The 14,249-nt window shown below is 34.3% G+C and overlaps 1 protein-coding gene across 12 annotated transcripts in view; it reads right to left on the bottom strand.

The window, feature by feature from the left end:
* PUM2 (pumilio RNA binding family member 2) overlaps window positions 1-14,249 on the bottom strand; it is a 95,366-nt gene that overhangs the window by 63,920 nt on the left and 17,197 nt on the right. For 7 of the 12 annotated variants that reach the window (XM_077844020.1, XM_077844021.1, XM_077844017.1 and 4 more), the window contains exons 2-3: window positions 9,189-9,257; window positions 1,576-1,684 (exon numbers count right to left, since the gene is read on the bottom strand). In XM_077844020.1, coding sequence (XP_077700146.1) covers window positions 1,576-1,684; window positions 9,189-9,239 — 160 coding nt within the window. In that variant the 5' untranslated portion in view covers window positions 9,240-9,257. Of the gene's footprint in view, window positions 1-1,575; window positions 1,685-2,047; window positions 2,070-7,200; window positions 7,275-8,153; window positions 8,279-9,188; window positions 9,258-11,106; window positions 11,213-14,249 lie in introns of those variants that run through there. The other 5 variants (XM_077844027.1, XM_077844018.1, XM_077844026.1 and 2 more) reach the window with 5 other exon arrangements.

The raw sequence follows: 14,249 nt of genomic DNA, 5'->3' as shown, positions 1-14,249 counted from the left end.
CTAATATTCATCTTTAAAATTTTATCAACCCGGCTAAAAAAAGTTAAGTTACAAGAAGAGTAGCACAGAAATTACAAACACAAACTTTACACTAAAATACATAAAAATATGTTGCTTAAATGTTTTATTGCTTGTACGAGTTGTCCTCCAAATACAACGTACCAAAAATATTTCCCAACCACCCATCTTGAAAATAATCTCATTACCATGTTGTGCTCAAGATGTTTTGCTTCAGAACACTTTAAAAAAATATTTGGTTTTGGTAAATAAAGTAATTAAGAATTCAATCTTCAAGACTAAAATTAAAACATGTCTACCAATCAAGTTTTCAAGCACATGTAATTTTAGGAAAAAAAGGGTCTTGTGGGAAAAATGTATCCCAGTCTAAATATTGAAATGCTTTATATCAGGAGTCCCATGTAATATACATTAATTCAAATACCATAAAAAAAAAAATTTGAGGGCAAGCACATCTCCTTTTACCTTTATATTCTCCAAACGTGGAATATTATATTACGTACTGACTGAACTCCAAGTATATTCCCAATTATTTTAAGGAAATTTTACTCTTAATTAGTGGTTACCAAAGTTCTGTCTTTTTCAATTCTGACTGTAAGAGTATTTACTAATCACTAAAATTTTCTAGCACTTCTTCACTCTTTAGCAATTAGTTTAGTTTAATAACAAACCCTAGATACAAAGGACTTTAAATCTTTTGATCTTAATGATTTGGAGAATAAAAATACCTCTGGGTAATTTATACTCAAACTTGAAGGTTAATTTGATTGTCATCTGGAAATTTCTTTATTACTCTGGTCATTTTGTGTAGCTTTCACAAGCTGCATTAAATGGTTATAAATTGAGAAAACTTACTTGTAAAATACACATTAAAAGCTATTTGCATACATCTCAAATTTTACTAATCAGAATCATCTCAAAACTTAACCACTACTATTTTAAGAATAAGTCATGCTCTTTAAGTTACCAATTAATACTGTTAATTCTGTGAATTATACTCCTTACATACCAGTTTCTTCTCCCTTGACAGTTTCTTGGACCTAAAGTCTCTCTCCACTACTTGTGGATATCAAAAACATTAAAAGTCTGCTTCCTTTCTGAGAATTTATCCTATTCAGGGAGTTAACTTCCCTTCTGGGTATAGTGAATGTCTAATAAAGCTAGACCAAAACAAAACAAAACAAAACAAAACAAAACAAACCCACAAACCTAGATCAACCTGCAATTAGATAAATCAGTTGCTGTCCTCTAATACAATTTAAGATTGAAAATTCCTATCGTTAATGCATCCTCTCTTTCAATGGAAATTCAAAATTTTATAATTAGAGTTTAAAACTTCAAATAAAACTTAGTAACGTTTTACTGTGAACACTTCTACTAAGTAGACCATTAGATAAGGGCTAATTTACATTAAAAATGTACATTCTAATGACTTATAAAAGTCATTTGTCTACAAAGACATCACAAATTTGCTCCAAGTATCGTTTAGGAGTAGGCAGGATTTTAAAAAATTTGAATACACTCATTATTCACACACATACACCACCAATAACTTACGAGAAGTTCCCCATGCAGTCTCTCTCCATTCATCATCCCCAAGAAATATGCCTTTTTGTCCATCTTTTGTTGAATCATCAGGTTCCCAAAACTTTTTGGTAGGCAAAAGCTATTTGGGAGGGAAAAAATATTAATTTAAGTTTCATTCTAACTGCAAATTTATTCTGATTATACATAGGTGAAAGCAAACTTACCACCAATATGTACAAATTAGTTTTCAATACTAAGGAAAATTCAGAGTGAACTATTTCCTATTTGTCTTGTTAATAATAAGTAACTCCTCACTTAATGTTTGGGTACTGGCTCTAGTAATTCTACACCTGAACATTAATCAAAGTCTACTTCTTTTTCTACATGTTTGAAATGGTTTTACCACTACGTGACTTTCTTTATACAGTTTACTAAAGTTTCTTACTCAATATAGATAATACAATAAAAACATCTATACAAAAGATGAAAACTTTTCCTTTACTTCCAAATACTGCCCTTGGATCACCTCGTATCCCAAAGCTTCCATGATAGAAAATACATCTTCACTTTTACTTCACTTATTCAAAGGAAGTGAACTTCACAACTCTTCCTAGGTCTGGAATGCTAGTAATCTATCAATTCCAAATCAGGAACCTACGGATAGTGGAAGACACACAGAAAGGAACCTCAAATACTTCTGAGATACTCTAAAAGCCCCATGCTCTATCTGCCATATATGTTACACTATTATAGCACATTAAAATTATGTTGATACAATGATTCACTGATTATTCAATATGTACTGAATAATAATAATATTCAATACATAATAATCAGTGCTCATTATTGAACCTGTATATACTTCTTATCATTACACTTATCACACTAAATTGCCTGTGTCTGCCTCCTTAGGGGCACAGTAACCTTATTTTCAGAGAGCCCACAAACTAAATGTAATAAAATGAACTTAGTAAAAACTCTGGGTCTGAGAAATAAAACTGTGAGGTGCTGGGGGGTGAAAATGTGAGTTTTGTGAGAAAGATAAAGTAAATCATGAACAAAAGTACAATCTAATAAACTACATTGTGTGTACAACAAGGTATGAGATGGATGAATAGATGAGGAAATGTCAAAGCTGATGCTGGTAAAACTTTCTAGGTCAGATCCTGAGGAACCTTAAAGATAAGCTAAAAAGCTGCATATTAAAGTAAAGGGAATCCAGACAGGTTGTTAAGAGTGACATTATGTTTTAGAAAACAACTCAAGTTGTAAGTCATAATAACATAGATATTCTACACTAAAGACAAGGAAATCAGTTTAGCAGAATTACAAAAGGGCCAAGATGGTAAGAATCGAAATAGGGTACTAATACAAAGAGCTGAAAAAATAAAATGGCTTGAGACAGACATTTAGGAGAGTCAGCAGGATAGGATTAAAAACGGAGAGATTAATAAAAAAGATAAAATTTTAAAATTTGGGTAATAAGGTAAATCGTAGTACTATTGACTAAAACAAAAAACCAGAAGCAGCTTTGAAGGCAGGCGGAAAAGTTCAATTTGGCCATGTTCCTAATCTACAGATTTTTCACTAAACTAAATATATTTCATTTTAAAGGAAACCAATTTCTATTAAAAAAAAAAAAAAGTTTTTCCATGTTAGGATCATCCTGGATTGCAAAGGGTTTGTATTTAAAGCACACATTTTAAACAATAATCTGCTCTCATAAAGATCTCAGTCAAATGTAACCTCTGTTCCTTCAGTTTTTTTTAAATCTCACTATAAAAGAATTCTTGTAAATATTCAAACAAAATGTAAAGCTGCTTAATAAAACACTAAAACACTGTGCTTGATATATTTAAATAAGTAAATAGCCATTCATAGTAAACCCCAACTTAATCCTTAAAAAATACCATTATAAATGGTTCTGAAAGAATAAAGAAATATTTTTATCCCATATATGAGAAAAAAGATTCAATATCAAAGTAATTGTAACAAATAAGGAATTGAGAATAAAATTTTAACAACTTCATAGAAGCAGTCATCATAGACACAGAAGTGGCTTGAAACTAATCTTTCTAAAAGATAACAGAAACAATAGAATCTCTTTGAGGAGACTATTCCAAAGTCTTTGTGATAAAGTTCCATATAGTGCTTTAAGTAGAGAAGCTCATAGATCATGGCTTTAAAATACAAATTGTGCAACTAGAAAAGAAAAATCTATGTTAAGCACTTCTCTAATGTACCTAACTTTCTTTTTTTTTTTTTTTCATTTTTTTTTTTTTTTTTAATTTATTTATGATAGGCACACAGTGAGAGAGAGAGAGGCAGAGACACAGGCAGAGGGAGAAGCAGGCTCCATGCACCGGGAGCCCGACGTGGGATTCGATCCCGGGTCTCCAGGATCGCGCCCTGGGTCAAAGGCAGGCGCCAAACCGCTGCGCCACCCAGGGATCCCTATACCTAACTTTCTGTCAAGCACTGTGCTATGAATATCTTTTCATTTTGTAAACATTTATAAGCTATCATGCACAGGAAAACAATTTAGTAGTTAATAAAAGTAACACTTCTAGCAAAGGCCTATACATTCCAGAAACAACTTTTTGTGACAGTTTATTTTTTTTTTAATTTTTTTTTAATTTTTATTTATTTATGATAGTCACAGAGAGAGAGAGGCAGAGACACAGGCAGAGGGAGAAGCAGGCTCCATGCACCGGGAGCCCGACGTGGGATTCGATCCCGGGTCTCCAGGATCGCGCCCTGGGCCAAAGGCAGGCGCCAAACCACTGCGCCACCCAGGGATCCCCTTGTGACAGTTTAAACACTGATTCCAAAAACTCAGAGAAATTACTAGTCGAAAATAAATTAAAATGAACTAAATAGAGGGGGAAAGCAACAATTCAGGATAAAAAAGTTAAAAAAAAAAAAAAGAAATGAAAAAACAGGCAGTACATTGGTTGGATAGCAGTAAAAATAGAGATTTGCCCCTGGAGACTCTTTTACTGTAGTAGAAATCGGGAAGCATATTACAGAGAACAAGGGCCAAGAGATCTTAGAGATCTGTAAAATTTATGATCCAATACCACTTATTAGTTCTCTAATTCACAAAAGTTTTAAACCAAAATCAAGCAATTTTCTTGTTAACCTGCACCTCTGTCCTTCCAACTCAGAAATGACTGGGTAAACATACAAATTCATCCCCCAACTGTCCACCATTTTATTAGTTCTTTCTTTCAAGAAGTATTTATGGCTTGCCCTCTCCACTTTCAAAGAAATCAGTCAACAACCTAGCACACTGCCTCAAAATAATAAATTCTTACTAGAATTTACCAGGTACACTTACACTTCAGATTTCTTAATACAAATTGTTACATAAAATCACATAGCCAACCTAATTAACATAATCTTAAGAGTCAAAAGAACTTAAACGGCTTTATGTCTACAATATGGTGTTTTATTTTTTTAAAGATTTTACTTATTTATTCATTGGAGACAGAGAGAGAGAAGCAGAGACACAGACAGAGGGAGAAGCAGAGGGAGCCTGATGCAGGACTCTATCCCAGGACCCCAGGATTAAAACCGACCCAAAGTCAGACACTCAACCACTGAGCCACCCAGGTTGCCCCAATATGGTGTTTTAAGTTAAGGTGTTTATATAACATCCCAAATGGGGCACTTTTGAGGAAGCGAGTGCTTTTAATAATTACACCATGACAACAGATATGTATTTGGACTGTCTGGGCAACTTAGGATGTAAGGTGACTCTCTTTATAATGCAAGTTCATAAAAGAGAGGCATAAATGCTAATAATAACTCAATGTATAGAGAACAAAAAACAACATAAATCCCTAGAATGATGTTTTTCCAGACTTTAATCTCTTCTGTTAATAAAAAAGATCAATAAATTCTTTCAAATTATACAACTTCCCCCAAATTTCCATTCTTATGGAAATTTCTTTCCATATCCTTTAATATTACTAGAAAACATAAGACATCATCACTTCCAAGGAAGCAGTATTGTGAATAGTCAAGGCATTCATGAGTTTATGCTATTCCATCACCACTATACATGATCTTGGGCCAGTTAATTAACCATTCTGAACTCAAGTTTCCTCATATGTAAGGATAATAATAAAGCAACTGTTATAGAGTTTCTGAGGCCAGAATGAAACAGCATAAGTAAACTAATTAGAACAGACATATAAATATTAGATATCATTACTACCAAAAATAGGAATCTTTTAATATTATAAAACATAAGTAACATATTGACCAGTGACACTTAAATTGCTAATTTAAGAACTATGATATAATTCATCATAAAAATCTTGTCTCTGGCTGTTTGCCTTCTTGATTTTCAAGTCCATTTGAGTATTATAGAAGGAGCATGAAACAAAGAACAGATGCCTAATATAGTCCCATTCTGCACAAGGAAACATAACCAAGGTTACACATATGGCTACTATGTGGCACCATTAGGATTTGAACCTATCATCTGTATAATTCTAAGGCTCATTCTCTTTACATTTAACTACCATAGAAGATGGTTCTTTTCAATTGCAGCCTAATTCATCAATATTTCTGAAAATTCCTAGTATTAGAATACCACTAGATTTAACAAAGTTTATGATATTATCACGATATTCACACCATATAATGTGGGAATTCATAATGGTGGATAAAGTTAAGACAGAATTGCTAAGACAAAGATTTATGTACACAAAACTAGAAACTGTCATTTAGACACTATTTCAAGTAGTTGATCTCCATTTCAGTTATTCCTAACAGATCAGAGCTAGAAATTTGAAATATATCTAATTCATACAAAAGGCTATTCCTATTACTGTCTTTAAAGAAATCAGTCTCACTCAAGGTCATAGCACTAGTGATAGATCAGAGAATACAGAAGTCTTTTTACTCTCTTATCTAGTATTCTCCACACCACCTAGGATATCAGTATATAATTTTCTTTAAATATTGTTTAAGAAAGGAGGGGGGCATTATTTTTCATACTAAGCTATGAATACTCCCCAAATAATACACATTAATTCAGTGACTTAAAGTTTACTTCTGGGTTTCCTAAAGAATTTCAGGCAGGGGCCTGTTTCCCCCATTTGAAAAATAAAGTATATGTATAAAATAATAGATATGTGCCTTTGCAGTTTAGTTTTAAAACACTGTACTATTGAATCTGAGTCCAACCTCCTATAAACTAGCTTTGCTCTTTTTAAGCCATGACATAATACAAATCAGGTAAGTCTTTTGGCAAAAACATGCTATGGAAAAATATGGAAAGAATGAGTTTATGAATGGATGAAGACTGATCTGTTCCCATTTCTGGATGACCAACTAGAAAAGACTGCCCTTCTGATAATGCGTCAGCAAAAATATCATGATCTATAAAACCTAGTACATTTGAAATAGTCCTATATGCAATGCAGTGCTTTCCACTTTAGAGATTTACAACAAATTAAGACATAATAAAGAAAATTCCATTTTTGAAGAAAAAGTCAAGAATAGGGCAATCCATTAAAAAAGGATGTCACATCAAAAAATAAACAAGCAATTTTAGAAAACTCAAAAGCCAGAAACTCACGGGTATTTTTAATTTATTAAAATGAATGAATTCTGGGATAAAACAAAAACAAAAAACCTCACCTGTCAGGAAAGGAGGAGAAGACTGGTGAGAGAGAGACAGGCAAAGAAGGAAATCCCAGAAGGTTCCCTGCTGCCTGTGAGATGAGGAAAGATAGAAAGGCTTGTGGGAGAGAGAACCCAGAGACAGAAACCTGAGTAGGTTTCTTAGCTATCTCTTAGAGGTAACAGAATTAGTTGGTAAACTGTTAAGAAAATATACTTAATGAGTAACAGCTTATTTAAAAATACATTCCTACTGAATGAAGGTCACAGAAGCACTGACCTACTGCTAGCTGCCCCAAAAAACAGGCAGTCTAAATCCTAGCTACCTTTACTCTGCGTATCTGAAATTTCCGTTAAGAAAGCCTAATTTTAGATTAATACACTATTCCAACCCAGTTTGTCTCTTTTCCAAAAACCTCAAGTATACTTCCTTCATCCCCAAACAACTAACCAACTCTTTCAACTATTTCTGATCACTTTTTTTAACTGCAAAGATGTCTTTGCATTTATCAAATACTATTTAGAAAGGTAGGGGAATGATGAACCAATCTGCAAATATATATACAATGTAGATCTAGGAAGTACACTGAGGGGGATGGTTTCCTAGAAAGAATGAAGTTGATGGTGTGGCTTTATTTGCTCTTAAAAAAATCAAGTTCAAGTTTGTCACAAACTAGGCTGAAACACTGTTCAAACTTGCCTTTAAGATAGATTATTCTGCTTTCTAAAGACCATAGGAAACAAGTAGCAGGGAACAAAACAAAAGCCCTTTTCAATGGCTTCTTTTTATTTGCCCATAGTGTAAATAATGCCTAAGCAGCCACTGTATTGCAGTGAAGCTCTAGTTTTTTGTTGTTTAACTAAAAAATTATTCCCTCTTTTAAATCTTTCTTAGGGACCAGAATTTTACCTTATGCACTAGACTAACACGTTTACTTTGGCAATACTTATGCTTAAGCACCTTAACTCACCCTTAAATCAGTCCTCTGAAAATGACAAACTCTTTGGAAAACGCTGTTCTGGAGAAGGGAAGGGTTAGCTAGCTGCAGGGTGCCCTCTTGTGGCCCAGAGGAGTGACTGGACTCTTTTTCTGCATCTGAAGAGCACAGCATTGGATGGAGTGAGTCTCATGAAGGTCTAATCTACCAAAGTAAAATAATCTCCAGGAGCAAGCAATTAATTACACATCTTATGTCTGTTCACTGTTATGTTCTATAAGCAAAGTCCACACTATGTTAGTACTTTAGAACAAGACAAAATAAAGATGTGACCACAAGGGTTTCCATAAGTAATTAAGGTTTTCTAAATATTCTTTAGGCTAAGCATTTTTGATGCCTTAAAGTATGTAATGGTGCAGTTAAATGGAATGCCTCAATGAAAATCACATATTAACAGGACTGATAAGCTCTATTAAAAAATTGAGAGAGCTCACTGTGTGTCAGTCATTCAAATCTAACAACCTACAGAGGAGACTAATATAAAATGAACTGTAACAATATAATAAAAATATGTATAAAGATCTGAGAAGTCAGAAGAGGAAGTAATTAACTCTAACAATAGGACAACACATAGGAGTCTTTCTCAGTACAGTCTTGTAGAGGATTAGAAGTTTATTAAGCAAACAGTGAACAAGGAGAGATTTTTGGAAGAGAGAATAGTGAGCAATTAAGTGTGGCTAAAGCAAACAGCATACATATATAAAACAGCAGGACAAGGATCAAGAAAGGCTCTTTTCAAAGTAATTGTGGTTCATTACCAAAACGTAAAATATTATCTAAACCAAGTCAATCAAATCAACTAGGTACAATCTCACTAAAAATTACTTCTACTAATATTAAAAAAAACCAAATCACCACAACTGGAGAATTGTATGATCCAAGATTTAAAAATCCCGCACCATGTGGAAGACATAACCACTATTTTCAAGAATATTTATGGTTAAAAAAGTCTCAATGGCTCAAATAATTTTAGTGAGGTATACATTCTTAGCATTCATAAATATTTACCTCTCCCATTCCCCGAGATTCTAATGCAAGAGCTTGAAAATCATGATTCATTTCATCCACAGATCAAACCTGTTGAACAAAAATAAAAATTAGTAAAAAGAAAAATTTAAACAATTGACTGCATCAAATATTTTTGTTATATTGCCACTATTGTTACTATTTGCATGAGCTCATATGGGCAAAAATCAATTTATCTATGAAGATAGATTTTCCTAAGTAGAGCACATAACAACAATCTACATTAAAATTAAAATTAAAACCTAGGGTCAAAGATTCTTGGGCTATTGTCTGTGCCAAGTGAACTCCTACTAGCTGAGCAAAATAGAAAGTAAAGAATAAAGGAAGCAAGCTCAAATACTAAAATATAGTTAGCTTTATATATTATACTTCCAATTACAAAATTACTATTTTACTTCTTTCGGTTAACATTTTTCAAAATTTCTCAGCATTTTATTATTTGTAAATCTTATACTAATAATAAAAAAATTTTAATGAAAATAAGTGGTGGTCCAGTTCAAAAAAACACAAATTAATCAGCAGTGAGAGCAATATTTAATTTCCTTAAGAGTAGCTCCTTCCCCTTCTCCTTAAACTAAAACTAAAATACTTTTTCATCTTTCCATTTCCAACTGTTTAGTTTATCATTCATGTGGCAATTGATGTATTCTTGAATCAGAGGCCCTTTGCCTCCTAATGTTAAGTACTGCTGGAGAAAACCACTCAACACTGAAGCCACTACAAATTCAGCTGTCCTGCTTTATGGGCCTTACAATATAATACTATTATTTCCCCCAATCAGTCTCTCTCTTAAAACTCCATAGCATGTGACATTAACAAAGCACTCCTCCCTTCCTGTAATACTGTTCTTTGTTGCTACTTTGTCTCTTAAAATTCTATTTTCCCATGTCTAGCTGCTTTTTCTCAGGCTTCTTCAGAGTCCCATTTGTCTCTTCAATTCATGTTAAATGTTAGTGTTCCTTAGTATTCTATCCACAGTAGTCTCCTCTTTACTCTTTACCCTGAGCAATCTCATCCACTCTCACTGCTTTGAAAACTATATATATATAGGCCCCTGGGATTCCGTCCCACATCGGGCTCCCTGCAAGGAGACTGCTTCTCCCTCTATATCTCTGCCTCTGTGTGTCTCTCATGAATATATAAAATCTTAAAAAAATTATAACAATTCAACTTAAAAATGGGCAAAGATCTGCAGATTCTACATCAAAGATATATGGATGGTAAATAAGCTATTCTCTTAACTTGAATTCATTAACAGTTCAACAAAGTGAACTTTTCATTCACCCTTTCATTAACTCTGTAAGCTCTTACTGGCATCTTCAAAGTGTTAAATTTTGTAGAGGAAAAAAAAACAAGTTAAAATAAGATCACTGTTCTCAAAGAGTTTAAATGAGTCACACAGGTTTCCTGGTATTGGAGATGTAGGTCCCTTTAACCTTAAGCAGCATCCTGCAGAGAACTATAAATTCTGGACAAATAGAAAACAATCTGAAGGCAATGGAAAACATCAAAAAACATGGAAGACAGTCTAATGTCTTTTTAATGGCTTTTCCAACTGAGGACAGGCCTGGGTGGAGGCCTTAGTGCACCAAAATTCCTATAGAGAATCCAGTCTTAAACTTGAAGAACCAAAGGACACAGTTGAGGGCAACCAGAAATTGAGGAAGTCTCAGAAAGAAAACAACCCATAAAGATAAATATTTATAAAGCTTTATTACAAACATGCTGGCAGTAGTGTTGCTTGCAAATTACTGAAATTATAAACTGTGTAACTGCCGTACACTAGTTAAGTGGAGTGACACATCTATAAAATGGAATACTTTAATAGCTGTTAAAAATGTCTGAAAAAAAAAAATCTGAGTTTGAGGGCAGCCCGGGTGGCTCAGCAGTTTAGCCTCACCTTCAGCCCAGGGTGTGATCCTGGAGATCCCGGATCGAGTCCCACATCAGACTCCCCGTGTGGAGCCTGCTTCTCCCTCTGCCTGTGTCTCTGCCTCTCCCTGTGTCTCTCATGAATAAATCAAGAATATATTTAAAAAAAATAAAAATTGGAGTTTGAAATTAAGAAAACGCTTAGACAGTGAGATGCTTGAATGGCTCAGTGGTTGAGTGTCTGCCTTCGGCTCAGGGTGTAATCCTGGGGTCCTAGGATCGAGTACTGCTTCGGTCTCCCCACAGGGAGCCTGCTTCTCCTTCTGCCTATGTCTCTGACTCTCTGTCTCTCATGAATAAGTAAAACCTTAAAAAAAATGCTTAGATAGTAATGTTAAGAAAGATTCAAATGAACAGTGACTGGGTGGCTCAGTCAGGTTAAGCATCAGACTTTGGCTCAGGTCATGATCTCAGGGTCCTGGGATGGAGCCCCATGATGGGCTCCCTGCTTGTCTGGAAGTCTGTTTCTCCCTCCCCCTCTTCCCCTCCCCCAACTTGTGCTTGGCTCCTCGCTTGATCATGCTCTAATAAAACCTTTTTAGAAACCAGAAAGACTGAAATAACACAAATTTCATATAGTCCTTAAGTTACCAGGGTATGCAATATTTTTCATCTATTTATCTGTAGGTTATTACCTTTCTACAATATATGTGTATAGTCCATGAATGAAAGTAGGAAGATTTTCCCCTCTCCTTCTAACCCTGCTCATGTGTGCTATCTCTCCCTATCTCTGTGTATCAAATGAATAAATAAAATCTTCAAAAAAAGAAAGAAAGGAAAAGATTAAAAGAACAGAGTAAAAGCCAAGACATTTTCTCAAGAATAAAAAGCACTGGAGCTCTTGTACTGAAGCCCTTCTTTGCTTACTACCAGGTTTTCATCTGTGGTTTGAATAAATAATGTCATATGTTAAAGAACCTCCAGATAAATATGAGAAGTCTCTTGGATCCATTCTTACTGAAAGAAAGAAAGAAAGAAAGAAAGAAAGAAAGAAAGAAAGAAAGAAAGAAAGAAAGAAAGAAAGAAAGAGAGAGAAAAGAAAAAAAGAAAAGAAAGAAAAGAAAAAAAGAAATTACTTATTTATTCATGAAAGACAGAGAGAGAGAGAGGCAGAGACATAGGCAGGGGGAGAAGCAGAATCCTCACAAGGACCCCAGGATCACAACCTGAGCCAAAGGCAGACATCCAACCACCGGGCCAGGCGTCCCCCACTCTTACTTTTGTAGTGAATCATGCGCCAGGGCAGGGGTCAACAAACTTTTTCAATAAAGAGTCATACAGGCAGATCATATGATCTCTGTTCTCAATCTCTGTTCTCAACTATGCCTTTGTAGCACAAAGCAGCCATAGACATCAAAATAAATGAGCATGGATGTGTCTCAATAAAACTTTATGAATAGTGAAATCTGAATTTCATATACATTTTATGTGCTACAAAACATTATTCTTCCCCTGCCCCCAAATTTAAAAATCTAAAAGCCAATTCCAGAGAGTGGGCCAAACAAAAACTGGTAGTGGGCCAGATCTGGACTGTAGGCTATAGTTTGCTGATGTCTGCTCTAGTGGACTTACTTTCTTGACTGCTCCACAGAAATTTCAAATACAGATAATCCACTCTCAAACATGAGCAAGCCAAAAGTTAAGCATCAAGGCTTTGCTTTCAACCTTTTCATTTATACTATCCCCAGGTATATTTTCTTCTTATAATGAATGGTATTACAGGTTAAATTTAAATGTAGGTGATTGGGTAGGTCAGGAAGAAGACTTCAGAAAAATAAAATCTGCAGAAGACTCAAACCCAGCTTTTCAGTTAGGGTGTTACCATTTATTTCAATCATGAAAAGATAGGAAGAGAAAGGCAAAACAACAGGATAGAAGGTAAACACAAACTCTCAAGCCAGTAATCTCCGTATTAGTTATTACAAAGTTGAGATGGTGGGGGTCGCACATATACCAATAAGACTCCAAAATTTTTGGAAAATGCAAATCTACTATGTCCTATGCAGTTACAAATGTTGGTATCATCTGGTGGCAAGGGAAAAAGAATGTGGACATGAATTTAAGGACTTTATCCAAATGGTTAGATCTTAGGAAGAAAGAACACTTTAGTTCTTCTAAGACGCAACAGAGTATCTATCTAGCATCCAGGTACAGAATATTGAATTGACTTGTTAACTGGAATAAAATGTATCCAAGAGGGATGCCTGGGTGGCTGGCAGTTGAGTGTTTCTTCCGCCCAGGGCTTGATGGAAGTCCAGGGATCTGCTTGATGAAGTCCTGGGATGGAGTACCACATCAGGCTCCCTGCATGGAGCCTGCTTCTCTATGTCTCTGCCTCCCTGTCTCTAATAAATATTAAAAAACAAAAACAAAAACGTATCCAAGAGTTATAGTACACAGCACTGTTTGGGGTGTAAAGTCTGTCTTCAAAATTTTTTTTGTTCGCATCATTAAGCCATGAAACTCCCCCAGTATTATTTAATAACTGGAATTGGCTCATATAGAAGATATATAATAGAACATTTTCTATGGCCAACATCTGTGTAATCTTGAGGTAAGTTTGAATTAAAAAATAGTTTTTGAGGTTGATTCTTTGTTTCCTAAAATCAGTGTTTCATTAAATTCTAAAATGTAATAGCAAAAAATAAATAAATAAATAAAATGTAATAGCATTAGTCAACTTTTTGTAGGCAACACTAATTACATGAGAAAAACAGATAAAGCACCTCAAATAACAACTTGGTTAAGTTCTAAGTTTTCATATTTACTAACAATTAACAAATATAATTCAAAAGGTTTACAAGTTTGTGTAAAGAACCAAGAATATGCATTAATATTGATATTTGTATCATTAAGAGTACTAATTTTTCTCAGACATCTGATCCAATTCCTCTCCATATGCTTACTGTAAAAAAAAAAAAAAAAAACGTTTGGGCGAAACCACTTAGAGCTATAATAAATGGTACCAAAGCACTTTCTACTTCTATATAACACTAATCACATTTTCATAGTATTATAATTAGTTCTATTTTAAGGCCACAGTAGAAATTAAGCTCTGGGGTTAAAGAAGCCCTATAGGAACTGTGACTTAAGACACTGTAAATGCTCAAT

Source organism: Canis aureus, chromosome 12, assembly GCF_053574225.1.
Source record: "Canis aureus isolate CA01 chromosome 12, VMU_Caureus_v.1.0, whole genome shotgun sequence".
In the NCBI taxonomy this organism is placed as follows: domain Eukaryota; kingdom Metazoa; phylum Chordata; class Mammalia; order Carnivora; family Canidae; genus Canis; species Canis aureus.
The sequence above is the reverse complement of the archived record's forward strand: the minus strand, read 5'-3'. Positions and strand labels throughout refer to the sequence as shown.